The following is a 27,805-nucleotide window of genomic DNA, read 5'->3' as shown; positions in this document are numbered from 1 at the left end:
TTCAAAAAATACGATCGTCCTCTCCATCCTCTAGTCCACTTTTCATCTGACTACAGACATATACAAGATGTGGGGTAGGTGATTGAAACCACCATTCTGAAAAGTACTGCATGGCAAAACCACTTAGACGTACCGACTCTTCAGAGAGTTGGTAGCAGAGTAGAGGACCCATCTGCTGTCGGAGATCACTGATTTGTTCGTTTGTAACATGCTCTCCATCAGTTTACCTCTTGTCACACCAAAGCACTACCTAACATGCATACCAAAGAGTGGTTGCCCATGCTTATTATCATACAGTTATGCATGCAAACAAACCAGTCGACATGTTCAAACTTGCACTCCGGCCCGTTCCGCATGATTACAAGATGGAAACACAAGTGTGAGCACATTATCATTATGAGAGGATAACTCGCCATAGGCAACGTTTCACAAAAGACCAGAGAAAAGCAGCACAACTGTACTGCGCAGGACACAGAGTCTTTCTTTAACTTCACTTACAAACCTACACTTAAATAAGGACGACAGACCGATGATGCAGTTTCAGTGTCTGGAGAGACTGTCAGACCATGAATACTCCATTTAGTGTTCAGACAGTAGATTATAACCATGTGTTTAAATCACCACCGTGTACAGCTGACTCAATAATAATTTCCCTCACTATCTGGGCCTTTTCCCTCAGGTGCACCTATTACATCACCACTGAGATGCAAAGCGATACTGGTGACAAGTAGAATGTGGACAAGTAGAATGTGGACTTTTGACGAAACTGAATTTGAACATAAAAATGTCTTTTAAAAAACTGTTACGTTAAATCTGTCTGTATTACCTGTTAGATCAATGTAATTTGATATATTCAATATTATTACTTTAATGTATTGGCAAGTGTTTGTTTTTCTAGATGGGGAGAAGCAAAAATTTGTGATACAACGATATTAAGAACGTTCCATTGCTCAAGTTATTTTAGTATATTTCTTAATTCTGAATTGCTTTGGACTGTTTACTCTTGCTACTGGCTTTGAGACCCGATGGGAAATTTAACTTCCCTTGTCTGTTGATTAGTTGTGCTGTGTTTAGTTAGTATTCAATGGGTCCCTGGGTTTTAAGCACAACATAATTTTACTTGATGGCCATGCTGAAATGATTTGTTAACTTCTCCTTTCTACACTGTTAGGATATGGATGCACTGCATGGCAGGCAGACAGGGACACACCCTGAACAGGTCAGCAGTCCATCCCAGGGAAAACACAATGGGAGTGAGGTAAGAGTCTTTTGCATATCCTCGAACTGTTAAAGGAAGCCTGAGCAACTACAGAAAAAAGGGAGAACACATGAACTCCCAAATTACATGGGTTGAGAATCAAAACTGAAATTTATCTCAGTCATACGAGCACAAAGGGAACAGCAGAGCCGAACAGGGCTGTCTTCTGAAAACCAATACACAGCAGGAAATGCTTGTGATTATTTTAAATAAGGAGTAGGGTGGGGTCATAGGACGCTTTTCCTGTATGTTGAAACAATCTTAGTGTTTTACATTTTTAATTTCTTTTGTATTACCGGGTTTGGAAAGCTAAGAGTAAAGACAATAAAATGAAATGACCAATTTATCTAACAATTAAAGTAATCACAATTAAAATCAAAAGAAAAACTGCACAAATTTAAATTTGCATCTCAAGCGATAATAGAAAGATTTGCATTTACGTATAATTGGTTTGGTTGAGCTTTGTTAATAGAACTTATTCCACATAGGATTTGAGGCATAGTTTGCAGTGCTACTAATAATGAGCATTTCATCATTTGTGTATGACAGCAGCTTTTATAAATTGCCACACTATCAGGTCACATTGCACAACGGATTATTTGCCTTTCCTCCCAACCTCTGGGCACAATTACATTCATTTGTAGAGAATATTGACTAAAACGTTATGAATCAAAGGTAACAATGGTGACAAAATGTAAACAAAGGTGGTCCTGTTTCAGCCAGGCGTGAGGAACACGGAAGGTAGTGCCAACCATCAAAGGCCATCTGATATATGTGCTTTTAAAGTATTTAATCGAAACAACAGCATTTAACTTTATCTGCATCACGTGTTATCAGTAAAAGGTGGATACTGAACTTTAACCCTCGATTCAAGCCAAGTTGTCCTTTACAAGTAACCAGTGCAGTCAGATACAGTATGACTCATGAGTAAGGAGGTGTCCGCATTGCTTAACGCACGATTGACCTAAAACGCAATTCAAAAAGCACATTATCTGTTGATTATATGGAAATGATTGAGTTTGAACCGAACATATAATTATTGAGGCAATACAATAAACTTGTGTTGAAGGTTAGCAGCGTCTCTCAGAGGCCAACATGTTGTTTGGAGAAGTTTCATTTCAGGTGTGTTCACCGTAAGCGCTGGTAGAGAACTTCGTGCGACGTAAAAGCCAAACTGTAGTTGTCGTATTAGTATAGTTATAACATATATTTCCACTCAGCATAGTATAACATGTAAGTTGTATCTAGACTGAAAACAAAAGCCTCCAACAACGACTCAGCAGCTGGACTGGTTTGGCATCTATTATCTCGATAGACAGCGAGTCCACTGGGAGCACGAGTATGTGCACGATTGCTATAAAAATCAATCCGAACAACAACAGGCTCGTTCAAATTTTCTAAACACTTACATTTGATATTTTTTACAGCCCTGGTTCGAGTTATTTGCATATATTTTCACGTCCTTGCTCTGAGTTGTATCTTACCTGTGCGAACTTCCGTTGTCACTCTTTTTGTGAAGCCTTGAGACACCTGACACTAGCTGCCACCGCTGCGTCATCGCCCGGTGAGGTGGAGTGAACAGAAAGGTGTCGTGGGAGTGGAAGAGCTGGGTCATGTGATTTTTTGCACCAATGATCTCAGGTATTGCATTACTCCTACCTGGTACATGTATGCCGGTTTGAGCGCTTGGGTGCGCCCCCCGCCCACCCACCCACCCAAATTCCTGAGACCAACAGGCGATACTCACTTATTTTTCAAGTGACTATAGGTTCAATTAAAAGATCATTTTAATTGCTATAATAATAGCATTACTACAATTACTACTACTAATAACAATAATCATAAAAAACTGAATATATATAAAACCTTTTCGAGAAAATATAATTAGAAAATATGAATAGAGAGAAAAAAGCTGACATTAATCCTTACATAAAACAAATAATTATTCTGAATGAAGCCAGGGTGATGTAAGAAAGGAGCGGTGGCGTAAGGAAGTTATGATTTCCCCAGTGCATGCTATAATGAGTCCTATAGTGCACACTAGTTAAGCGCGCGCACACACACACTCACACACACACACACACACACACACACACACACACACACACACACACACACACACATTTATTTTCCAGGGACAGTGCACATTGCACAACATTTCAGTTTCCACCTTAATTCTTCTTCTTTTCAATTCACTAAAGTGTGGTGGATGACAGTTTCCCATTTCTTTATACGCAGTCCTTTGCATTTTGATTGAACACTGAAAGGTCTTTTGAGTTTCAAGGGTTGGGTAGTAGAGTATGGTCTGCTTCTTCACATTCACAGGTGGTTGGGCCAGTCTCGCAGCCACATCTGACCAGAGCAACCTTTGGACATCCCATTCTCGTTCTGAGGCGGCTTATTGTTTTCTATTGAGCCCATGGTGCTTCAGGGCCAGGGGCAAGGTTTTCAGTATGTATTCCCATGACAGTTGGAGGAGGGTCATTCTCAAGCTTTTCCCTCCAGACTAGGATTCTGGTTTCTTGCCGAGACTTTGTTAGGGGCTGGACAAAGCCGAGAAAGCTTATTCTTGACTTTAGCAGTTGGGCCGGAGGGTGACGTCCATGGAGGAGATGGCGGTTCATCATTAGTAGATTTCATTTTCTTGACTGGCAACTTTCCGTCTAATATCAGCAGGGGCAATGCCAGCAAGGAGGTGGAGGTGGCTTGTGTTGATGGGTTTCAAGCAGCCAATGATCAGGCGGCAGGTGTTGTTCAGTGCTCGGTCAAGTTTCTTGGCATGGGCTGACCTCTCCCAAACCAGACATGCAAATTCCACAGAGGGATATCACAGAGCCAGAGCAGTAGATCTAAATGGATGTGCTGTAGCTCCCCATTTGGAGTTGGTCTGCTTCCGTACAATGTTGTTTCGGGAGCCGACTTTGGATTTTGTGTTATTCATGTGCTCCTTAAAGGAGATAATACAATCCATGGTTACTCCAAGGTAGAAAGGGTGGGTACAGTGCTCAAGTGTTCCAGACCATTTTATGTTAAGTGGTCGGTTGGCTTCACTTATTGTGAAGCCATCAATGGAAGGGGCAGACTTGGGTCTTTGCAGGGTTTGCATGTCGGTGGTTGCGCTCGTAATAGAGGAGTAGCTCATCTTAGGCTGTGGTGAGGTTTGATTCTACTGCTTCGAACAAGTTCTCTTGAGATGTTACACAGAGATTGTCTGCATATGAAACGTTCAGTGTTCTGGCCCATTGGCTGGTTGTTGGTGTAGAAGTTATAAAGTAGTGGGGCCAGGTAGGCCATTTGGACTCTCCTTGTTATTCAGGACAACAAAGAAGCGCCTGTCTTTGAGAAGGGCTCCAATGAGGTCTGCGAGTGCCAGGTCTTTTGTCAACTCTAAGATCTTTTTTTAGGAGGAGGTGATGGTTCAGTGTCATATGCGGCAGACAGATCAACAAAAACGACTCCTGCTACCAGTCCTTTCTGGAATACGTCCTCAATGTGTTAAATGAGGTTCATAAGTTGGCTTGTTGTAGATTTGCCAAGTCAGAATTTGGCTTTGTTCAGGTATGATGGCTGGTTCAGCAACAGGGGCAAGCCTGTTGAGAATCAAGCCTAAATAGCTTATTTTCATCTGTAGTCACTATACAACCATATCAATGCTTCAGCAAGCACATTACAACACAATTTGATACAATACACAAATATCTTCCGAAAGCCCTTTTCAATCACCAACATGCCCCATGCTAATTACCTAGTTTCAGGTAAACATGCACCCAACCATTACGCACAAAAGAAAAGAGCAGAGTAAAGAAATTAATAAAGAAATCAACACTGACACAATTGACGATTACGTCACCACCCATTAAACGACCCTTTGGGACGAGCGATCTAATAACAGCAAAAGCCTTTTCATAATTACAATATTCATCATCGGCAATATTAGCATTTTTTTTATTTTTTATAATTATTATTTTGGATTTGGGGCGAAATACACTTCAGACAATCAAAGGGGCAGCGGATTGAGCAACTACATCCACCACAACATGCACGTCCCTGTTTTGTGTAATTTTAGTGTCCACTCCTTCCTTTCCATCTGCGTCTTTTCAGCCGTCGTTTGAATCTCGCCAGATCGCACCACAACACCACATAATGCGTAACATCTCCCCGACAATACACATAATGGATTAACAAGCAGATTCTGTCCACACGCTCAACCAACGCTCACGGGGAGCTGGTCGAAGAAGATGACCCCTTTCTCTTCGCTTGAGGAGGCTTTGCTGCTGTGTGGGGGAGTGGGTTACATCCTGTGGCGTTTCCTGTGTTTGTAAACTAGACGGTCTTGAAAGCGTCGGGCGAGTGGAGCTGAAAGGTAGATGCATATATCTTCATCTTTCGTCTAACGTACTGTGAAGCTGTTTTTTACTGTGCATTTAGTGGTCTGCTATTCACCTCGTAAACATTCATGCTCGGAGATTGCAACGAAGGGATTTGCTTAATATTACAGCGTCAACGTCGGCTGTTAGCTCGCTAACAGACGATAGCTCCGTCGTCGGGAGGGGGAGGCACTCGCAACGACGGCCATCACGAATGTCTTTATCGCACAATCTTCCCTCGATCAGTTGAGCTTTTGTCTTATGGTGTAGCCGCAGTGAAACGATTCATTAGTCAAGTATGCACGATATGCACTCCCGTAAAGCGATTGTATCCAAACGATGAGCAGGTGGGCTTTAAAATGTTGGATTAATATGACTTAAACCGTTAAGTGGGCGAGGGCGCCAGCGAGCGACTAGCTAGCTGTTAGCTTCAGCTAGGTTTGTAGTGAAGGCCAGCTCAGTCGGATATTTATTTTAAAGCAACATTATATTATGGTTATGGCATGGCCTCTGTTGGCAACCGACACCACCACAGCCGATGCAATTAAACTAACGTTAAACGGCCTTTAGGTCTTTTTATTAGCGTTAGCCGATGTTAGCGTTAGGCTTGCTGTCTATTTTCTTAGCAACGTTAGCTAGCTAGCTAACAACCCTAATGGCGCAAGCCCTGTAGCGTTTAAGTATATAGCGATAGTTTATGTGTGTGTGTCTCCATCTGGCCCTCGCTAAACTATACAATGGCCCACAAGCGTTACAGTTAACTTCTCCCACGGTTAAGGAAAATAACAAACGGAGCCAAAACGTAACGTTAAATCTCGAAACGCCATCACAAAAATACAGCAGTGTTTCTTTGAGTAAGATAATGGCCTCCTCCTAACATGTCAGTTAACCTAAACCCCCACCAGATTCGCTCCGGTTAACATGCATAGTTAACGTTATATTTTACATCCCAGTTGCTAAATGTTAGCTTTTGCATTCCCCGTTGACAGTTCATGATAATTACAACCACTCTCACGTGGAAATATTTTACAAAGACTTATATTCAAAATGTGTGAAACAAAAGTTTTGCTTCCAAAAGTTGCACTAAATGATGAAACAAGGTGAAGGATATCATTTTTTTTTTTTTAAATCAGGAATGAAGACTTTTTTTCACATTGTTTTTTGCCATGTTTTTGTATACTCTCAAAGCCGTGTTGCATTCTCAAAGACATGTCTTTGTCCTCCATACACCATAATCCAAGTACACTCAAAATCCAATACATTGAAAACCAATTGAGACGTTTGAATCCCACATTTGTTATTATGTAATGCTGGTGTTATTGGTTTCATCTTATTGTAAGGAGTTTCGGATTGACACTGGTTCATTTAGAACCTCTTTAGGCTCTTTGTGCTTTACTGTACGTTGAATTGGAGTTTCAACCCGTTTCCCACAAGTATATTTACCTACTAACTATACTACTTACTTTATCTCAGATTCTTTTGAAGGAAAAGTGTGTTAAAAATTAAATGCATTATTATTATACTGAGAACATTCAGGTGTACTTTGTGGTTGGATTGTCAGCATGCGGTTTTCTGGTAGTTGTAGTGGTTGGTACCTGAATCTTAACTGGCTCCAGATAGATAGATAGATAGATAGATAGATATATATATATATATATATATATATATATATATATATATATATATATATATATATATATATGAATGAGAGAGAAATGTGCTTTTGCACTTTTTTTGTATTTGCTGAAAGTAAACTGAGGATTATTCCATCTGTAAAGTGTATACAATAGGACCAACTATTGGTGAGCGCCACAAAACACAATAGTGATGCAGCAAAATTCTATCACTGCAAAGACAAATGTATACAACTCAAAAACCTTCGAGTTGTATTGCAAAAGATGTTTTAAAAAATGTTTTAAGGGCAACACAGAGCAATACTGGACTGTTTATGTCCCGGGTAGCAGTTATAATTGGAGAATGCTAGGCAAAAGTCACAGCTCAGGTTGACTTTAAATTACCCCGCAGATCAATGTGATGAACATTAGTAGGCATTTTCCCACACCTAAAAAAGATAGTTATTCATGTTTTATTTAATTATTTTGTTCATGCCAGTCACCCACTGCTAATTAGGTAGGACTTTCAGTTGGCAAATTTAACATGCCATTGAGGAAAATTGACATCATAACTGGACTTAGAGGAATATGTAACGAGAAAGACAGCGAGTGATGCTGTTGTCATTTAATGCTTGTCTGTTTCATCCACATCCTCCTCTTCCTCAGTTTTAATGCTAGATGAGTGAGGTGGGTGTGGCTTCCCACCAGCCCGACCATCCTGACTGACGGATCTCTGGATGACCTTGTCCCCACCCCTGTCCCTGCGCTCACATACACCACAGCAATGTCACATCTGCCCAGCAGCTCAGTCCGCGACCATATGAAATGGGTTTGTTTTGAGAACGCCAAAGTGGTTACAAATAACTTTCCTTACAGTCTTGTGTCACTCAGGATGTTGTCGTTGATGCTAGCTTGGCAAATGCCATGTGACTGGCAATATTGTCTAAGATGCAGATACTTTCAAATTGCAGACCGTTTTTATATGTTTGATAGAGTTGGTGAACTGTTGCTCTTCACCCTTTTTCTTCGCAGGCGGGGCTGCTTGGCTGCGAGGCTGTCCTCTCCAGTATGGCACTGATGCAGGCCAGCTCCATGGCCGCTCCACCCAAAAAAATGATGGCCCCCCTTGGCCATGGACCACCGCAGAGAGAGGGACCCGACCGCGCTCCCCAGAGCCATATGATCCTCCCATCTGGAATGAGCTGTCCACCCCTGGTTAGGACCCACTTCGGAAATGTAGAGTGGAAATTGGCCTGTTATATGCTATTCTTTTTAATATTGTGAAGAGTGTAAATGTGTAGCCTTTATGAAGTTGAACATTTTAGTGTGGAAAAATCTAAATGCAGTCATGATGATTTATTGTACTTCAAAACAACCCACTTCTACTTAGAAATGTTAAACTCAAGCATTGGAATGTGAGTTCATGTCATACATGCTTTTAAGGACAGAACAACTATACTGACTACCAGGCTATACACCAGGGCAAATAGTTTTAGAAGACCCACACATCATATTGACCTTGCAAACCTCCATTTCTAAGAGTTTAGATTTGTTGGATGATATTCCTTAATCAGAAATTATTAAAATTGTTGTAAATCATGTTAGTCTTATTCAAATCATGATGCCAAATTTACAAAACCCACACTCTTTAATGCTGGTTTCTTCCACTGCCGGTGGCAAAAAATGCACAGAGGTTCACATTTATCACTTCTTTTTAGTCATGTTCAGATATTCTGTTCTTAGTTTTAAAGGTCACACCTCCGAAATTAGGAACTAATCGGGACCTTTTCTGCTTCTGTAGCTTATCCGGAAGGAAGGTGAATTCCAAGCTCCCCGCCTGCTGGATGAGAAGGAGATGAGGGCCAACGAGGATATGCAGCAGAAAAAAAAGAATAGGAAATCAGTAACGCCCTGCAAAGTGAGAGAACAAGAAGGAAGGGGAGGGAAGGTCAGTGGCTGTGGTGGCTAAATAGAGAAGGGTCTATATAGTTAATTTACATTTTTCCTCTTTACATATAATGGAATTAGCCGTTTGCACACATTTTTGGAAAAGCATTTAACTTTATTCAAGTGCGCCTCACTTGAAGCTTTCATGTGTGCACATTTTGTTTGTGTGGGGGTGGGGGGAGGAGCTCAGGGAAGATGTGGAGGGGGTGGAGGATCTCCAGAGAGGAAAGAGGGGGAGGGGAGCAGAGTGAAGCGGAGCACAATAACTGCAGTTGTGTGCATAACAGGGGGAGCAGTAACATGAGGGCATTAGGCCATTCGAAGGGATTGTGGGGTATTTGTTAAGTCAAACGTTAATTACATGTCGAGGAAAAAAAACTAAACTTTTGTCTTTCCTTTTAATACTAAATATAAATGGGATTTTAGAGAAGGTAAACCATACAAAATATACATGAAAAATTAGAATTTAGTCTGCAAAGTCTCTAGGGTGTTATAGAAATCATAAGCCTTACATTTACTGAAATTTCACAGGAGTTTTCGATTTTCATCAAGTCCTGACCAGTTGTGGGTGGGAATGTAATTTTTCCATTATGCCATTGTGTTTTTGGTCAAATGCACTGTTTGTATTATTAGTTCACTGTTGAACTGGCATATACATTATGTTGAACCATTATTCTTATTGTCCTCAATAGGGCACAGGTGGAGATGAGAATGGTCCGTCATCCAAAGTACAGAAAAACTTTATTTGTGATCACTGTTATGGAGCATTTAGGAGTGGATACCACCTGAAGAGACATATCCTCATTCATACAGGTATGGGTAATGCTTGGAGCAACTTGAGTTTACAGTCAAGCTAAAGCAGCTTTTAATGCCTGATTACATGAATCATTTGTTGAAAGAGGCCCTGAACGTTTGAGTTGGAATTAATCTAAGAGTGTGCAGCAACTGTAAGGTTTTGCAATGACCTGCTTAAGAACTTTAACAAGCTTTTGGTAATAGTTTTTTGCCTCACAGCTAATTGGTGGTATCTGTGGGGACTTTGACTAAAACTGGTGCTCTTCGGTTTAGGGGAGAAGCCGTATGCTTGTGCCGTATGTGACATGAGGTTTATTCAGCGTTACCACCTGGAGAGACACAGCCTCATTCACACGGGTATGCGTCCTTTAACCGTACCCATATTACATAAATCAGACTACATCTGTAGTCTGTCACTTGAATCAATGGAAAGATGCTCAGGGTTCATTTTGTCTGTGGACAGTAATTTCCAACAAAGCCACACCCCCAAAATCGGTTCACCCCAAAATATAAAGCACACCATTTGTTTAAAAAATATTGGTCCCTGATCACCAGGAACAAATTGCAGAAGGCAATGTAATACGGTAGGGTCCAGTATTCCTGAGTCCACTATTAAAAATGGTTGTTTCAACATTTATGATCAAATGTATGAGTTTGTTTCCTTTTTGGATGTCCATTATTATCTATAATCATAGCTTTCATTTTGACTGGCATCAGTTGTAGAAATGCTTGCAGGATTTGAGAATCTATATTATTTTAGCGCAATTTTAGCGATCCCAGAGATGTAGGAGGAACATTCCTACTTTGCTCCAGAATGCTAAGTAGGGTTGAGCTCTGGTGTCTGTGGAGGGAGAAATTAGCCTCTCTTGTGACCATCACAATCTCTTATTGCAAATTTAGACTGTAAATTTGCAATGTAAAAACAACTCTCCTCTTGTTTTCAACTGTGATACTTTGACTTTGTTTGGCTTGACTTGTTTTGTTGTAAAATAGTTTTACCGAGTCAAATAGGAGGTTGAATTAGATTGGTGTTAGTGCAGATGTTGCTGGGTCCTGCAGAGATGTCAGCTTGATACACTGGTAGCCAGAGTAACTACCCCCAGGCTAATAATCCTGCATGTTCTGCCATCCAGCAGTTGCTGCATGCTCCATCAACACCTACAACACTTCACAATGCTAGAACACAGCTAGTCATGTACACAACAAAGCAGTACACATCTGACCACCCACACTCTTTGACCATCTGACAAGCACTTCTGTTGAAACATACTGGCCGCTTTATTCTTAAAGCCTGCCATCTCCTGGTCGAGATGATTTGATTTAAGAAATTCTTTCTAGGGTGCCGTTCCTTTCTATTTAGAAACAAATTGGTGCTGGAAACTTAATTACTATTCAAGAAAACCACATGCAACCACAAAGCAACATTCAAACAGTGTTAATATAGACATGTTGAAGTTAAAACTCCACAATATAGCACTAGCAACACATAAGTGACCGTATTCCCTGTTGAAACAACAAAAATAATTCTCACTGCAATAATAATTGTGCTGCTGATTGAATGCTCCGATTTGAGTTACTTTCTACGTGAGCTTCTTGGATCTAAAAACATTGATTTGTATCCGTATTAAACAAGGTGTTTTCAAGACGACTGAGAAAAACAAATATTGATTATGTTGCAAAAATGATAAATTACTTTTTGATAGTGGACTTGAAAGTGGACTCAAACTATTGGACCCCATGTAAAAGCCTCAAAGCATAGGCCACTAAAAAAAACATGCAATATTTATTTGTTTGTTTTTGTATTCAATTATTATTTTGTCAATGAAAATAACTGCATGGACATCAAAGGACTGTTCTTTTTTTTAAATACAAAATGAAGATTGAGGACCTAAGTTAAAAACATATCTATGCATAGTGTCAATATTTGAGTTGCACCGTTTCACACACAATTCTTTGTTTTTCATTGTTTAAGAAGTATGCACTGTGGGTAAGTCAACTTCCAACTTGTTTTTCCAAGTCAGTGACTGACTACTGCTCAGTATTCACAAAAAGTAATGCACCAATAATAAATTAATATTACCCAACTTTGCTGGAATAATTTCTATTTCCATTTTTATACAGTAATTTTATTAAAATATTCCATTAGACTGAGTAAGCAGTTGCTCTTCATGGCAGCACTGTATCTGTTTTCCACATAATACATTCTGTGATTTTCTTTTCCACATTTTTACTTATTTATACACTGAATAGCTGATAATTGTATGCTCTGTGTGTGTAGGGGTGAAGCCGTACGCTTGTTCCATGTGTGACATGAGGTTTTTCCAGCGTTACCACCTGGAGAGACACAGACTCACTCATACGGGTATGCGTCCATTTATCGTACCCAGTTCAAGTTAAGAAACTTTATTTGATCAGTTATTCTTGTTGAGATCAATATTTATTATTCAAGAGCAGAACAACCATTCAACCCAACAACATATAAGCCAACAGTGACTTTTTATATTCTTAAAAATTGGGTGGACAAAATATAGAAACATATTTGTGCAATCTAATACAGTTGAATTACTACAGGGTTGAATCATCAAATACAAAGAATGGCCATTTATTGTAATGCACTGTATAAATAGAAGTAAATAAACATCGTACATTGCTTATGTGGACCCCTCAAAGTGTATTATCCCTCTTGTACCATTGCTGCTCAACAAAATTTATCAAAAAGTTATATATTTTATGTTATTTTTTCATTTTCTGAAGCTATTGCTACCAGTGCTTTATTGTGCCAGCAGAGCTGAAGAGATTAAACTAGCTGTTAGCTTTCATACGTTGTGTCCATAGTAGGTTGTCCATAGTAGGTTACATTAGTTCTCCACATTTTGTGTGTGCTGTCACGTATCAACTGATCTGCTACGTGTGCATAATTTATTATTAATGGATGTTTCCAGCATTGTTGAGCTATTTTAAGGAAGTTACATGGTGCCATAGCTGCAGTATAAGATATGGGGTTGATTGGTCACAGTATACCTAGAACACAAATTACATTTCACAGATGCACACAATTTTTCAGGTGACTATCTCACTTGTGTTGTGAATGGCTTTACTAAAATGCTAATTTATTTTTTGATTATGAAAATAATAATTATCGGTTTGTGCTAATGCCCTCCTGCCTGATCCAGCCATACTGAAGTAGCTTAACTTAGGCCATGGTATATTATGGGAATAGTCCTTTGATGTCCACACCTATTTTAGATGCAGATTATGGCTGTACAACTCCTGTATTTTAGCTGTAATTGCTTGTCTTTTTGAATTAACATTTTGATTCTATAGTTGCAGTTCTTTATACAGATGCATCTGATTAGAAGCTTTTTTGAAAGTTGAGGCAGATCATCACTTTGGAGTGCTAGAAAACAAGCACACTTGCAACACACACTTCCACGGCACCAGACATCTAATTAATGTGCGCTATATAAATGCTAAACCAAATTCAACTTGCAGTTAGTTGCAATGAACATGCTTGCCACAACGCTAAACATGTCGCGGTTCTGCTTCAGCTGGTCAGATTGATCCCCGTCGTAGATGTGTCTTTGCTATCTTGCTGATGATTTGTATGTCTTGTTTTAAACGTGCTTGGCTTATATCCTGTTGCTGCTTTTGTTTTATGATGTACTCCAGATTATTTGAAAATGCTCCCTGTAGCAGAAGACACTTACTAATTGGAAGTAAAACAAATCAACCCTTCGCATGAAGCTTAATTGGAATGTGTAATGTCTGCCAGGTCCTAGTGATTTAATGCATGTGAATGATGCTTACCATTGATGCTTCAGGAACGTCTTAGCTAATATGTTGATACTTTGTGTATGTAGGGGTGAAGCCGTACGCTTGCTCCATGTGTGACATGAGGTTCTTCCAACGTTATCATCTGGCAAGACACAGCCTCACTCATACTGGTATGCGTCCGCTTACCGCAGCTCATTAGGTAGTGGTGTTTTAGAAGTGTCTGAACTCATTGCAGTGTAAACAGAGATTTAGGGTGTCTAAATTGACTGCCAGTTTCCAATATTCACATATTCACAATCAAGAAGATGTATCCAGACATGTATTAGGATGGTAAAATATGAACAAATAATGACATTTTTTAGCTTTTGGTATAGATACATGCATACATTTTTGGACACCTGAATGTACACAACTTCAGCTTTTCCCCTGCTGAATGCTCTACTTAGTTCTGCACAATCATTTCTTCATTACTCCAAATTTGTAAAGATTTTTAGTTTGACTGAAATTACACACTCATGATCACAGTACACAAAACAATGATCTGCCAAACAAGTATTTGTTTCGCAGGCTGATGATACAATATGTAGAAGCAATAGTAGTGTCATTCGAAGGGAAGAGTTGATGGTTATGTGTTGAAACTTTTTTTTCTGTTTCTAGCTCATTTATATACTTTTTGTGTGTGTAGGGGTGAAGCCATACGCTTGCTCCATGTGTGACATGAGATTTTTCCAACGCTACCACTTGGCAAGACACAGCCTCACTCACACGGGTATGCGTTCGCCCTTCTTTGCTACATTAGAGCCCATTTACCCAGTTTACTGAAGTTCATCTGTCCTTTGTTTCTAGAATGAATTTAGTCTGTTTCCTAAAATATTCACAAGCATCAAGCTGTTTTAACTATTAAGGCATGCTGGACGAGTCATTTCAGTTTTTGTATTATTTCTTTAGGGCTTTATTTCCCAAGTTAACTCCATTGGTACTTTGTTGCAGTGCTTGTAAAATACAACTGGACTTGTATCCAGTCGCTTTTGAATTTTTAAATGCATGTCTGCATTGAAAAGCTGCACTGAGTTAAGCAAAAATACATCTTCATTAAGGTCCCTGTTTCACGCATGTTGACATTTTAAAAAATGTTAGCCGAACGCATTTAGCGTAGCATCATACTGCTGCCACTGCTTTTGGTGAGTGTGTCCTGTTCAGTTCATTATGTTGTTTTATGAAATATTTTGCTCTGTGTGTGTGCAGGGGTGAAGCCATATGCTTGCTCCATGTGTGACATGAGATTTTTCCAGAGATACCACCTGGCAAGACACACTCTCACCCATACGGGTATAAGTTTTTATTTATCCCTCTCACTTGACAGTATAGGGGCTTGTAGAATATTCGCTCTTGTGTGTGCACACTTACAATTTGCTTTCACTTACCTGTCAAAACAAATTGTAATTCTTGATTTTGAAAGGTTAAAGTTTAAGCACTATAGTCGATGTTTTCATTGCATTTCTAACTGTTTTTAGGGTTGACATGATTTATGTCTTGTGTGTAAAGAGACTAGATGGCCAAGAAAATAAACGAGACCTTTTAATAATGACATGACTAGTGTATGTGAGATGACAACTTTTGTATACATGGTTCATGAGATCAATTTTCTAAAGTTTGGTACTGTATGCGTTTAGGGGTGAAGCCGTACGCTTGCTCCATGTGTGACATGAGGTTCTTCCAGCGTTACCATTTGGCAAGACACAGCCTCACTCATACTGGTATGCTTGAATTATTTGTTCCCCTTTCACTATCAAACCTTTCATACAAACAACCTACACATGCTTTTTTATTATTATTGATAAGTCCCTCTATATACAATACCATAATTATGCCATTGTTGATAAATTAATTTCCCCTTCTAAAAAATGTTTAATAGAAGTTTTAGGCTTTGTTGGAAAACTGTCCACAAAAAAATGACACTCTCTGTCAGTTACCTGTGATTAACACTAATGGTACTATTGCATGTGAATTGTTCAGTACTATGTTATATATCCAATGAAAGGCACATTACACTAAAAAGCCTTTTAAATGCAGGCATCAATGTTCTGAAAAAGCAAAAGAGGCTGTTTTTCAAGATTTAATTTAGGTAAATGCAAAACATTTTGATCTGACTAAATTGTGAAATGGTGCATCTTGAACAGGGGGTAACTTGAAAAAGCTTCATGAACAGTTTGTTTGCAGATGACTGAATATTACTCAAAATGGGTCAAACTGCAATGCATAAGCCCTGTTTCTCCCCAATTGAAGATGCACCTTTTACTCTTGATGTCTGCAGGCTCTCAGACTCTTTTTGTGTAATGTCTCTGACAGAATGTTATGTGATGAAGCATTTCTTTGTCTTTTTATCTTGGTGTTCATGAACTTCATCAGTGCGTTGAAATGCATCTAACATTCTTGTGCTCTGTTTAGGAGTGAAACCGTATGCGTGTACCATGTGTGACATGCGGTTTATACAACGTTACCAACTGGAGAGACACAGTCTTACTCATACGGGTATGTCCTCATTTTATAAACCTTGACCCTCTCTTTCCCTGACTTTGCTCATGCATGTGCCCCACATTAATGTTTTCATGGCTGCTTCAAACTCGAGTTTGTATTGCTTTGTCACTTTACTGCCTAGTGCTAATATTTCATGCAGCATCTACACAGAGCTTTATAAACGACTGCATAACAAAACCTTTTCCATACTTTATATATGAAATGACATGATGACCATAAAGCAAAAATGCCAACAGTCTGTGCTATTAGTCAGTTATTTTTCAGACTGTTTATTGTGCCAAAAAAACAATTGATTGCTGACAGGTTTCCTTTTTACACTTTTTTTTTTGTTGGAATCGGCTCAGTGATAACTAGTCATTGTACTCTAACATAAAACAGCGGTCCAAGAGCTAGATCTTTCTTTTGAAAAACAAAAGCACTTGAAATATTGTATTTTAATCAATAAGTGTTTTGAAGCACAAACATGAATCTTAATATTGTAACTTACATTTTTTTTAAACAACTAAATACATGAAATGCCAAATGGCTCAGAAGAGCATTTGAAAATCTTTCATAGGCACTTTAAATCCAAGACTGATGGTGTCTGTGGTTTGCAGACTTACTGTGCATTAAAATCCCTTTTCTCTATTTTGATACACTACAGACTATTTTTGCAAGTGAATTCAAGTGGAAAGTTTTCCTAGTTTAAAAATGTTAATATTATTAATACACATTAAAGCTGCTTGAGAAAAGTTCCAACGGTGTTCAAAAAGATTATCACCTAGAATTAAATAAAAAAAGGCCTGTGACTGCCAACAGCTGATATATTCTTGATTTTTGCTTTTGTGCAGCAAAACGTATACAGGAACCAGATTGGTTGTAGCTCTCATTATAAATTCCTGGAGTGCTGTTCATTTTGGAACCGTTCTAGAAAATTATCAATTTCCCAATTAAGGAGTTGTATTTGTTAGTAATGTGGCCTGTGTGTATTCCTGTAAAAATAAAAAAAGATAACATGCTAATTTATAGCCGACTGCTCGCACAGCCTCGTCATTATGTCATTTCACATTAAAAGTATCAGTGAGGAAATAACCTAGAACCTCTCTTGTGAATAGTTAAGTGTTATTGTTTGTCTTATCTATAAACCGTTTTTAATGTAAGGATATTCTCTATTTTGTCAGTTTAAATTTGAAGATGAAGCAGAGTTTATTTTGACTTAAATCACAAGCTAAGTTTTGTTTGATGGTTGCCTTTTATATAAAACACCTTTTCAAGATAAATGACTAGTTTCTCTGCAAACGAATGTCCAGTCTAAATGTGTTGTGCATAGTTGTTTACCAACTGCCTAAAATTGTCTAACCTCTGCGATCGGCGTTACAAGTATTACCGTTAACAAATCGATCTTAGAAATGTGATATGTTGAAATTATATGAAGCACTTATTGGCATTGTGTGAAAAACTTGCTGTTTTGTTAGTTTCAATGATTTTGGTTTCGTCGCAATTAATTATCTGGTCATTTCATGTTTTGTAGATTTGAAAAGAAGTAAATTTAGCTTTCTACACAGGATATTTCCATTTCCCCCAATTTCTAATTTTGGCGTGAGACTTTTAGCAGTTAAAGTTTAACTTGGATCAGATGTGAAAATGACATTTCCAATTTGGAATAACCGATTTTTGAAGCATGCTGGAATTTCCAGCGTAAACAAATCGCTGATAAGTGCAACCAAACTTTACTAAGCAATTAGTAACGTTTATTGTCGATCATTTTTGGCAGTTGAGTGTTTCATGCTAAAGTTGGTACTTTGTGTGTGTAGGGGTGAAGCCGTACGCTTGCACCATGTGTGACAAGAGGTTTTTTCAGCGATACCACCTGGCGAGACACAGCCTCACTCATATGGGTATGCGTCAGCCAATCTTAACCCAGTCACAAGATTAGGATGCTGCAACACCTGTATGCTTGATTTAGTCTTACATATCTGTATTTATACACACATTATTCAAGTATAATATAAAATCAATTATATCATCATCTCAAGTGTTGTGTAGGTGGATTTTAAATTCCCTCTGGAAATTTTGTAATTTGAAACACAAATCTAATCGTATAATATTGTACTTTTATTTTTATTTTTTTTGTAAGTAATTTTAGGGAATGACATTGGTTATTAACCACCGATATCAATTTAATTCAGATTGGTACTCTTAAATGATAAAATAGGAGAACAGATTTACTTATTTAACCCTGGTGGCAGAGACACAAAAATAATTCTCTTAATGCTCTGCGTTTAGGAGTGAAACCTTTTGCTTGCAACATGTGTGACATGAAGTTTTTTCAGCGTTACCACCTGGCGAGACACAGCCTCACTCATACGGGTATGGGATCGCACACCGTGCCCATGACATTCACTGTTAGAAATCAGTGTGGACATTTCATTTTGTTAGTTCACTTCAGACATACACCTGTTACATTCAAGGATAATGTCAGTATGAAGTTTTAACAAGGTTTCCTGGTCTATTAATGTATTTAACATATTTAACATATTTGATGTTTGTAACCACAACACGACGAAATGGAGCATTGTGAAAAGAAAATATTTGAAAAGTTGTTTTTGCATGAATTGGCAATTGTGTGGTTAATAACCAATAGTGTTTATTTAAATTCCTGAATACAAAAAAATGCAAATGGACGCAAAGTATTAAAATATTGCTACTTTGCATTTAGGTGTGAAACCTTATGCTTGCACCATGTGTGACAAGAGGTTTTTTCAGCGCTACCACCTGGCAAGACACAGCCTCACTCATATGGGTATGCGTCCACACACCTTACCCATGTCACTGAGATCAGACTGTAGTTACATTATGTTAGATACAGAGTAAGCCATGGAAGATAGTTATTAAATCATGTCTCAATCAAGCCTACTTTATGTGTGTAAATGTAACTAAAGCAAGTCTTAATGTTTAAAGATATACTGCAACATCATCAACTCGTGTGATGTGTTAAGTTGTGGATTTGAGAATTGGTTCATTCAGTTTGGATGTATCTTTCATTGAATTTGGAGGAAAAACAAGAATTAATTTCTTAAAAAGGACATTTCAAAACCATTGAAAAATGTGGTTAACAACCCATCAATTCTGAATAGATATTTAAAGTATATTGCTTATTGATGGATTATGAACACAAACGCATACGTCTGAAAATAATACCATAATGCTCTGCGTTTAGGTGTGAAACCTTTTGCTTGTACCATGTGTGACATGAGGTTTGTTCAGCGTTACCACCTGTCAAGACACAGCCTCACTCATACGGGTATGCGTAGTGCACCGGCCCTTCTCACATGTTGTAGGCCATATTACACAGTCTTTATTGTGCTAACATCAGCAGTGCAAGCAGTATCAACGTAGATGTCTTATTTTAGAGGTAGCCAAATAAGTAGCTGTTTGAAACTGTAATGAAAATGATCTAAAAAGGCTGCAAAAGCCAGGATTACAGACACATTTGTTCCAAACCTATACTTTTCAAATTCTACTGCCTTTTTTCGTCACCATAGTTCTTAGAAATCTTTTTCAGAAAATGAGGTTGCTTGATCAGCTCTTTTATAGGCTTGATCACTAGGGATGAAAGGTCAATTGCTTAACTGTTACTATGTAATATGTTTTGACATTGAGATGTGCTTTTATAAAGCAAAATGCTAATTAATTATCAGCACGGTTAAAACCCACTTTAGTTAATAGACTATTAACATGAGGCACACAAAGGTAAAGGCATTAATTGCAGTAAAGAGTGAAATTGCTATTCTTTAGAATAAAATTGGCAGAATAAAAACCGATTGGTGATGTAGCTAAAATAGTCAGTTGTATAGTTGTCTTTGTTGGCAACTATCAGTGTTACATGAAGAGGAAATTGGTTATATCTTTTTGTGTTTGCATGAATTGGCAAATGTGTGGTTAATAACCAATAGCTTAGGTATTTCATTCGTAAAGAATATAAATTGAGGTAAAGTATTATAATATTGCTGCTTTGCATTTAGGTGTGAAACCTTATGCTTGCACCATGTGCGACAAGAGGTTTTTTCAGCGCTACCACCTGACAAGACACAGCCTCACTCATATGGGTATGCGTCCGCACACCTTGCCCATGTCACTGAGACAGACTAGTTACATTATATTAAGGATCAGCCTTCTTGGCCAATTATTCATATTCTGTAAAAGTAACTAGTTAAAAATTTTCTTGATCAAGACTATACTACATTATGTGTGTAAATGCAACATTAAAGCAAGTCTCCACATGTAAATAATACAGGACTGTGACATCAGCTCATGTGATGTGTTAAGTTGTGGATTTTCATTTTATCGACACAGTTTGATGTATTGCTAATTGGATTTGGAGAAAAGAAGAAAAAGCTCAACATACATTGTTTTTTTTTTTTAAAGCAAATTTCACATAGAAAGTGAAAAGTGGTTTAACAACCCATCAATTGTAAATAGATGTTTACGGTACAGTACTGATTGATGGATTGTGAAACAGAAATTAAAAGTTCTGTAAATAATGTATTGATGATCTGCATTTAGGTGTGAAACCTTTTGCTTGCACCATGTGTGACATGAGGTTTGTTCAGCGTTACCACCTGGCAAGACACAGCCTCACTCATACGGGTATGGGTCCGTGCACCTGCCCGTCTCACACTATATAGATCACCATTTAATCTTTATAGTGCTGATAATGGGGATACCTTTGTGTGGTTCTAGTAATATAACATGTATTTTTCTTGTAGGTGCTCAGTCTAATTGCTGTTGAGACATTTAAATTATTAGTATTTACTCTTTATCTCTTGTTTTATACTTGAAACTAAAACTTAACTAAAAATGAATGTTGCCCTCCAGAATTGTTGGCAGAGAGTGTGAATCTCTTTTGTGTTACACACACTCCTGGTTAAGATGGATTAATTCTCTTGGTTAAGAAAAAAACAAACATAAACCAAATATTTTTTAGAAAGAATCCACATAGCAAGTTGAAAAGTCACCTAAATTGGCAATTTCCTGCTAGCTTAAGCAAGCCAGGCAAAGGCTACAAATAGCAGCAATAGCTTGTTAGTCTTCCCTGACTCATGTCCATGCTGTTGCCTCCCTTTACTTGGGACATGCCATGTTGCATATTGAGATCACAAATCTGTGACAATTGAGACAACAGGATCTCATGTTAACAGGTTAAATGGGCTCACGTGTCACAGAAGTAACCCGCCACCTCCCCCTAAACTTTGATTTTTGTCTTGATATAGAAGGTGTTTGTGGCAGTCACTAAGGCTGATATTAAGGCTTCTATTTATACTCAATCTGTTAACAAAGATTCCGTTTTCTTTGTCTACCAGCCATATAAGGTAATGTTTACTATGTATACCAGTAATACTGGAGGGCAAAGCAGGAGCTATAATGTAAATACAAGTTGAGTGTGTCTTTAGCAAGGATTTAATGTCAACTATTCTGACTCCAATTACACTTATGAATTCTGATTCTTATGTAGTCCTAGTTGCAAGTCTTGGCATCATTCTTTGCAAGAAATCAAGTTAAGAATAAAAAAAAAGTAGTAACCACCTTTCCAGCACATTCATCGTCATTTAGATACATGATTCATTATAGATATGTTTCCAGGTGTTTAGATATTACAGATTAGTTTGTGATCCAAGCAAACAGAAGTACAATAGCTGTAAACTTTGCTCTTTAAAGCCAATAAGCATAACTGAAAAGCACCAAAATCATCATTTTGAGAAAAAAATTAGTACATGATGGGCTTTAGGGAACATAATATCCAGTAATAACAGGTCCAGATTTAAACCCAAAATGTTAAATTGTTTTGCTAATTATATCTTTTTCGTATAAATAGCCATAATAGATGAAAGGTGAGCGGATGCTGAAGTAGTTGTTGTTGCAGTGTCAAGAAAGGATGTTACTGATGTTTATTCAGACTAAACATTGTGATTGAATGTTACGACAGAACTAGAGGTTTTTGCTTTGAAACTAGACAATATGTTAAATATCTGACTTAACTCTACTCACAGTTAAACGTATGGTCTTAGTTGCATGTCTAAACATTTCAACATATTTCCGTAAAAAGGAAATTCACATTGCATTACATACAAAGAAATGATGAGCTGTTATCTCTGTTAGTATTTCAGTCCTAGTGCTAGCTTGAAAGTTGTATTTCTTGCACTTGTGGTGATAGGGCTAATATATTGCTCTGTGTGTGTAGGGGTGAAGCCGTATGCTTGTTCCATGTGTGACATGAGGTTTATTCAGCGTAACCACCTGGAGAGACACAGCCTCACTCATACGGGTATGCGTTCCTTTACCGTACCCTTGTTACTGAGAAAGGCTCTGGTGCTTCCGACAGAAGGGGGTCACAACAAACTCGAGTTTGGATTGTCAAGTCATTTGATGGGATGTTGAACCAGCCTCAAAATACTTCCACTATGTTGCGTAGATCTGGGCCATGAAAACACAAAATTCCACTCTGATCTACACATAATGAGTTGATGACGAGGCCTTTTAAGAATATACATTTTCAGATGCTGAAACTACAATGTTGAAATTTACTGATAGGGCAATTTTTCCCCCAACTGTTTGTTAGTGTTGGAAATATAGTTTGTAGATAGATTAGTAAGTGTAAAATTGCACGCAGTTTGTTGGTACGAGACGCTAAAATTGATTAATTGACTGTGTATTTGTGTGCTCTTTCAGGAGAGAAGCCATTTGCTTGTGACATGTGTGATATGAGGTTTATCCAGCGCTACCACCTTGAGAGACACAAGCGTGTCCATAGTGGGGAGAAGCCTTACCAGTGTGAGCGGTGCCAGCAGGTACGCACGGATGTAAACAAAGCAAAGTGACTCAAACTTTATACTTATGTTGTTCATATATTGTTAAATTAATTCACTGTGTTGCATTTGAATGTGTAAAATTAACAATATGAAGATTGCTTTTGTGACATTTTAAACTACACTTTCCTTGGTCTTTTAAAACTATTGAACCAGAATTACCCAATATGTTTCCGTATTATAACCAGAATAAATAATACAGGGATCTTACGGTCATGGAAAACCTGGGAAAGTCCTGGAATTTTTTTAAATGGATATTTCCAGGCCTGGAAAAGTCCTTGAAAAAATTAAATCCCAAAAGTTTTGGAAAAGTCATGGAAATGTGTTGTGTTCATGTATTTCATTTACGCTGAGTCAAATTATAAGCAGGCATACATACAGGCATCTATATAAATGTTTATTCTTTTAATCAAACTATTGTCTCATTCATTTGTGTCATTTAAGGTATACCGTATGCTTTGGAATTCTTATTGTTAGTTTAAATACTGCATGTTCTCACTTTTTCATGTATACACCAAGATTTCATGGAAATTTGGTTTAAAGTCATGGAAATCCATTGGTCAAAATGCTTATGAACCCTGATATTAACTAAAGTTCAATTTGTGTTTTGAAGAACTTTTCACGGACAGACCGGCTGTTGCGACATCGGCGATTGTGCCAGGGTCGAGGCGTAGCCAAAGTAGAGAACCAGCCATGCTGCGACCCCCGCCCGTACCCCCAGGAAGCCCCACCCGCACCCCCAACCTGGAGCCCCCTGCACCCCCCTCCAGGCCGACTGGCGGTCTGACATTCCACCGTCCCTCCACCCACAATACCGCCAGAGACGGGACAAGCCACAGGGTTTCTTCTTCTCAGCTCTGTGCGGAGTGACGCCACACTCTAGCACAGACTGATCTTGCAGCTCCAGTCTTGGGATTACTAATGACAGAGTGACATTTGTGTTTTTGTTTAGTTGACTTTTTACTGTTTCCTTTTCTCTCCTCCCCACCCCCATTTTTTTAAAGACAAGACTTTTCTGTGATGAACAGTTGTCCTGTTTTGTACTTAATCTATTTGATTTTTGCAACAAAAAAAGGTTTTTATGGTTGTTCAAATATATCTGCATTCGGTGGTACTCGGGAAGGGCTGTGGGTATTGTTTATCCTGACGTGTTTGCAACGAAATGGGATGAAGTGGTGAGGAACAGTATTTGAGCTTCTTTCTATTTTTTTTTCATGTGGCTCATTTTGACTTAAAAAAATTCGTCACTTAGGTCAGAATTTATCAAACTGAACTTTCCTTCTGGTTGAAGCCAGGAAACCGTTCTGTTGACATCTCATGGAGACCAGATACTGCTTGCCATTGTCGCTAAGATAGTGCTAAGCATTAAGACATTTCACCGAAAGCAGTATTTGGTCTAAATTTGATTTGAACAATAGTATTTCCCTGAATTTATCAACAAAGGAGGTACAGTTTTAAGGATTACTTTGTGTAAATAATTGAAAATGCTTATTATTTCATTATGGGGATATAAGTGTTGGATTTTTTTTTGTTCACAAAATGGGCCAAAAAACAACTGATCAATAGAAATAGTTTCAAATGCGGTCTATTCCCACTGTTTCAGGGAAATCCTAAGGAAACCTGAGAAACTTTGAGTGTGTTTATTTAAAAAAGAAAAAAAAGGAAAAAAAATACCATCCAACATTGCTTCATAACTGTAACCCTGGACTTCAAAGGAGTGGATGAAGAGAGTGAGCCTGCAGTTGACTGGCTCCGTGTGAGACATGACTGTTCACATGTTCTGTTGTGCGTCGGCACAGTGGTAAAGTGGTACAGGGTGGCAGCCGTGGCAACCTCCCACACTTACCGAGAGTCATGCCATTGTAAGTTCAGCTGTATATATACACGGTGTGTATATATGCAGAGATCTCCACTACGTAACAGAAAAGCGTCTCGAACTTGCTCTGCCCATAGATTCTGGTCTGAAATGGCATAGGCCGGCCTCTTGAAGTCCCATTATGGTGTTTGTACAGTTACTCTCATTGTGAGATTAGTGGGGGTAAACAAAATCTTGTGGCCTTAGTGTTTTTTTTTTTTTTTATTTGCCTTTTTTCTCAACCGTTTATTATTGTGGATCAGATGTATTTACTAAGACGACGAAGCCTTTCATCATCATCATAGTATGTTTTTTTTATTTAATTTTTTATCCTAAAGCTGTCTTGGTTACAGAATGTTGACGGCTTCAGTGGCGTGAAAACAGACTAACGTGTTCTCCAGTCGAGAGAGGTTGTCTTTTGATGATGATGATGATGAATATTTTGGGTCATTGTTACTGGTTTCAGTGTAACACAGTATGTAATCCTTAAGGAGCCCCCTGTGAGTTTGTCAGTCCTTGTGAGAAGTCAGTAGTGCTAAGTTGTGTCCCACTGCAGTGCTTTGGCTGGTCGCACACCATCATAGAATCAACACTTGCTTGACTCTACTACACACTAACGATTGCCTTTTTTTATCCAAATATTATGTGGTTGGTGTGTAATAATGGATGTCTGACATGTCATTGGGTTTAGCCTTAAGCAACTGCAGATACACAAATAATCATTGTAGTACTAAATGATATTGTAACAAACGGTTTCTTTTTCCTATGATGAACTTTGATCGTACTGTGTGAAGTCTTTGACGGTCTGACAGCAGAGAGCCAGGTGATCTTTGCTGTTGAAAAGGTTTCTCAAACTTGATTCTTTCTGTGACTGGTGTTAACTGTTCTGTTGAGCCAGAAATGTCAGCGCTGGGTGGGTGGGGGGGGATTAGTCCGCTAATCTGAACATACATGTACATATCAAGACATCACAACTGTTTTGATGTCAGAGGAAGTAACGGGAACCATCACAGTTAATTTCAGGGGTCAAGAGGATTTTTTTTTTTAAGTTTAAAGTTCCAGATAATATTCAGTGAATGCCGATGGAATCTCAGAGTGCATTATCTGGTCTCTGATTTCTAGATGAACAGATATTTGTGTTTTGTACAAACAAGAAGCAGTACGGAGTCAAGTAATATTTTACCAAAAGTATTATTGGGAGGATTTTTCTTTTTTTAAATGGTCAATTGATATCAAGGCAAAGTTGTGCAATGGTCTACGTGTGTAAAGAAACAGGATTCAGTTTAAAGTTGTTTTTTCTTGACATTAAGTTAAACCCAGTGGCAGCAAAGGAGCCAAGTTTGAGAAATGCATGAATCTGCTCTGCAAACACTATTCCTAATGTGTGGAAGGGATACTGCAGGCGCGAGCACGCACTCGCTGAAGGGCAATACAGTATATAGATGACATCACTTGTTAATACCTTTTTGACTTATTGTTTTCGTATTATCAATATCATTGTTAAAATGCAATAGAATCCTTCAGTCTCAGATCGTTTGTTTATAAGATTGAGGTTTAATTTCAGATGGATCCAAGGATTTCTTTGTCTGAGAATTTCTCATCACATTTTGATGATTGTTTCAAGGACCTTTTTTATTCTGATGAACTTGTAAACACTGGAATGACGGGGGGAAAAGAAAAAAATATTTTTTTCCTTCAGACTGTACTAGAATTGAGGTTTTAGACAAAGCCTATTTCTCCTCAACTTGACGGAAGGTGGACAGAACAATTTGGATCAGTACAGTTGAGAGCCCAGTATGTTTGGTAATTTTGACATTAGAGACGGTAGAACCTCAAGAAAATGTTTTCTTTCTTATACGAAGTCCCTGGTATTTGTAGTAAATTATATTGATAATGGTATTAGATGAACAACAGCATAACAGTAGCTATCACAGATTAGTTGTTTTCTTTTATTAGTCTTGCATGCAGAGTTATGGTCCTCAGTTAAGATAGGATCTTGATATTGATTATTTTGTGTAGGAAAATGAGTGCATAAGAATAACTTCCTTAAAAAAATATTACAATGATTATTGTAAAATGGGCTAACTAATATGTACCCTTGTGATCCAATTAGTTCAACTATATGAAAATCTGAGGAGAGGCTTCTTACTATTATGCTGAAATAAAATAATTTGTAAAGGACTTTTTGTATGCTGACTGGCTGTGTTGACCTAATAATGGTAAAACATATGGGGTTAGCCGATCGTTTTTAGGGCCTTTTTGGACAATGTGGGGGGATTTACTGTATGGTGTGTTTGTTGAGTCCCACAGAGAGGGGGGTTTACATTTGGGGTTTTATTTTTTTTACCAGGAGCATGAGGGATGTTTGCTTCATACTTTGACAGATTGAGCGGTGAAGAGCTCATCTATACAATCAAGTCTTTGTTGTGATGGTGTCCAAAATATAGAGCTGAGGATAGACGGACACGGACAAAACAAGTGTCTCCTCCGTTAACTCCACTGACAGGTTCAGAGGTTTAAACTTCGTAGCATGCGGCCGCATCCTCTCTCTTCATTGGGAACCATTTAAAGGAGATGCTTGCGCTATTTGGGCACAGGCCCTGATGTGGGGTATTTTAATATGATTTATCAGTGCTGAGCCTGTGTCTGTACAGCGGTAATGTGGTTTGTATTGCTATTCAGTCGCACCAATAACGCACCATTAATTTAATTACATCTCACGTCATTCTTGGCGTCACAAAGGTTTAAGAACGGGCTACATGTCAAAGGCAAATCAAATCTTGCTGACGCCTTCAGAGTTCTTCAGTGTATAC

General features: G+C 38.3%; 1 protein-coding gene across 1 annotated transcript; it reads left to right on the top strand.

Annotated features, from left to right (window-relative positions):
* Positions 1-1,174: 1,174 nt before the first annotated feature.
* znf740a (zinc finger protein 740a) lies at positions 1,175-25,896 on the top strand (the record flags this gene model as incomplete). Its single annotated transcript, XM_079218754.1, has 13 exons — positions 1,175-1,258; positions 8,271-8,453; positions 9,040-9,186; positions 9,878-9,998; positions 10,254-10,337; positions 12,259-12,342; positions 13,841-13,924; positions 14,440-14,523; positions 15,000-15,083; positions 15,428-15,511; positions 16,203-16,286; positions 23,001-23,119; positions 23,751-25,896. The coding sequence occupies 13 exons, from the start codon at positions 1,175-1,177 to the stop codon at positions 23,922-23,924; spliced, it is 1,416 nt and encodes a 471-aa protein (XP_079074880.1). The 3' UTR covers positions 23,925-25,896.
* Between the last annotated feature and the right edge of the window lie 1,909 nt (positions 25,897-27,805).

This window comes from Taurulus bubalis, assembly GCF_910589615.1.
Source record: "Taurulus bubalis genome assembly, chromosome: 5".
In the NCBI taxonomy this organism is placed as follows: Eukaryota; Metazoa; Chordata; class Actinopteri; order Perciformes; family Cottidae; genus Taurulus; species Taurulus bubalis.
This window is presented reverse-complemented; position numbering and strand designations above follow the sequence as displayed.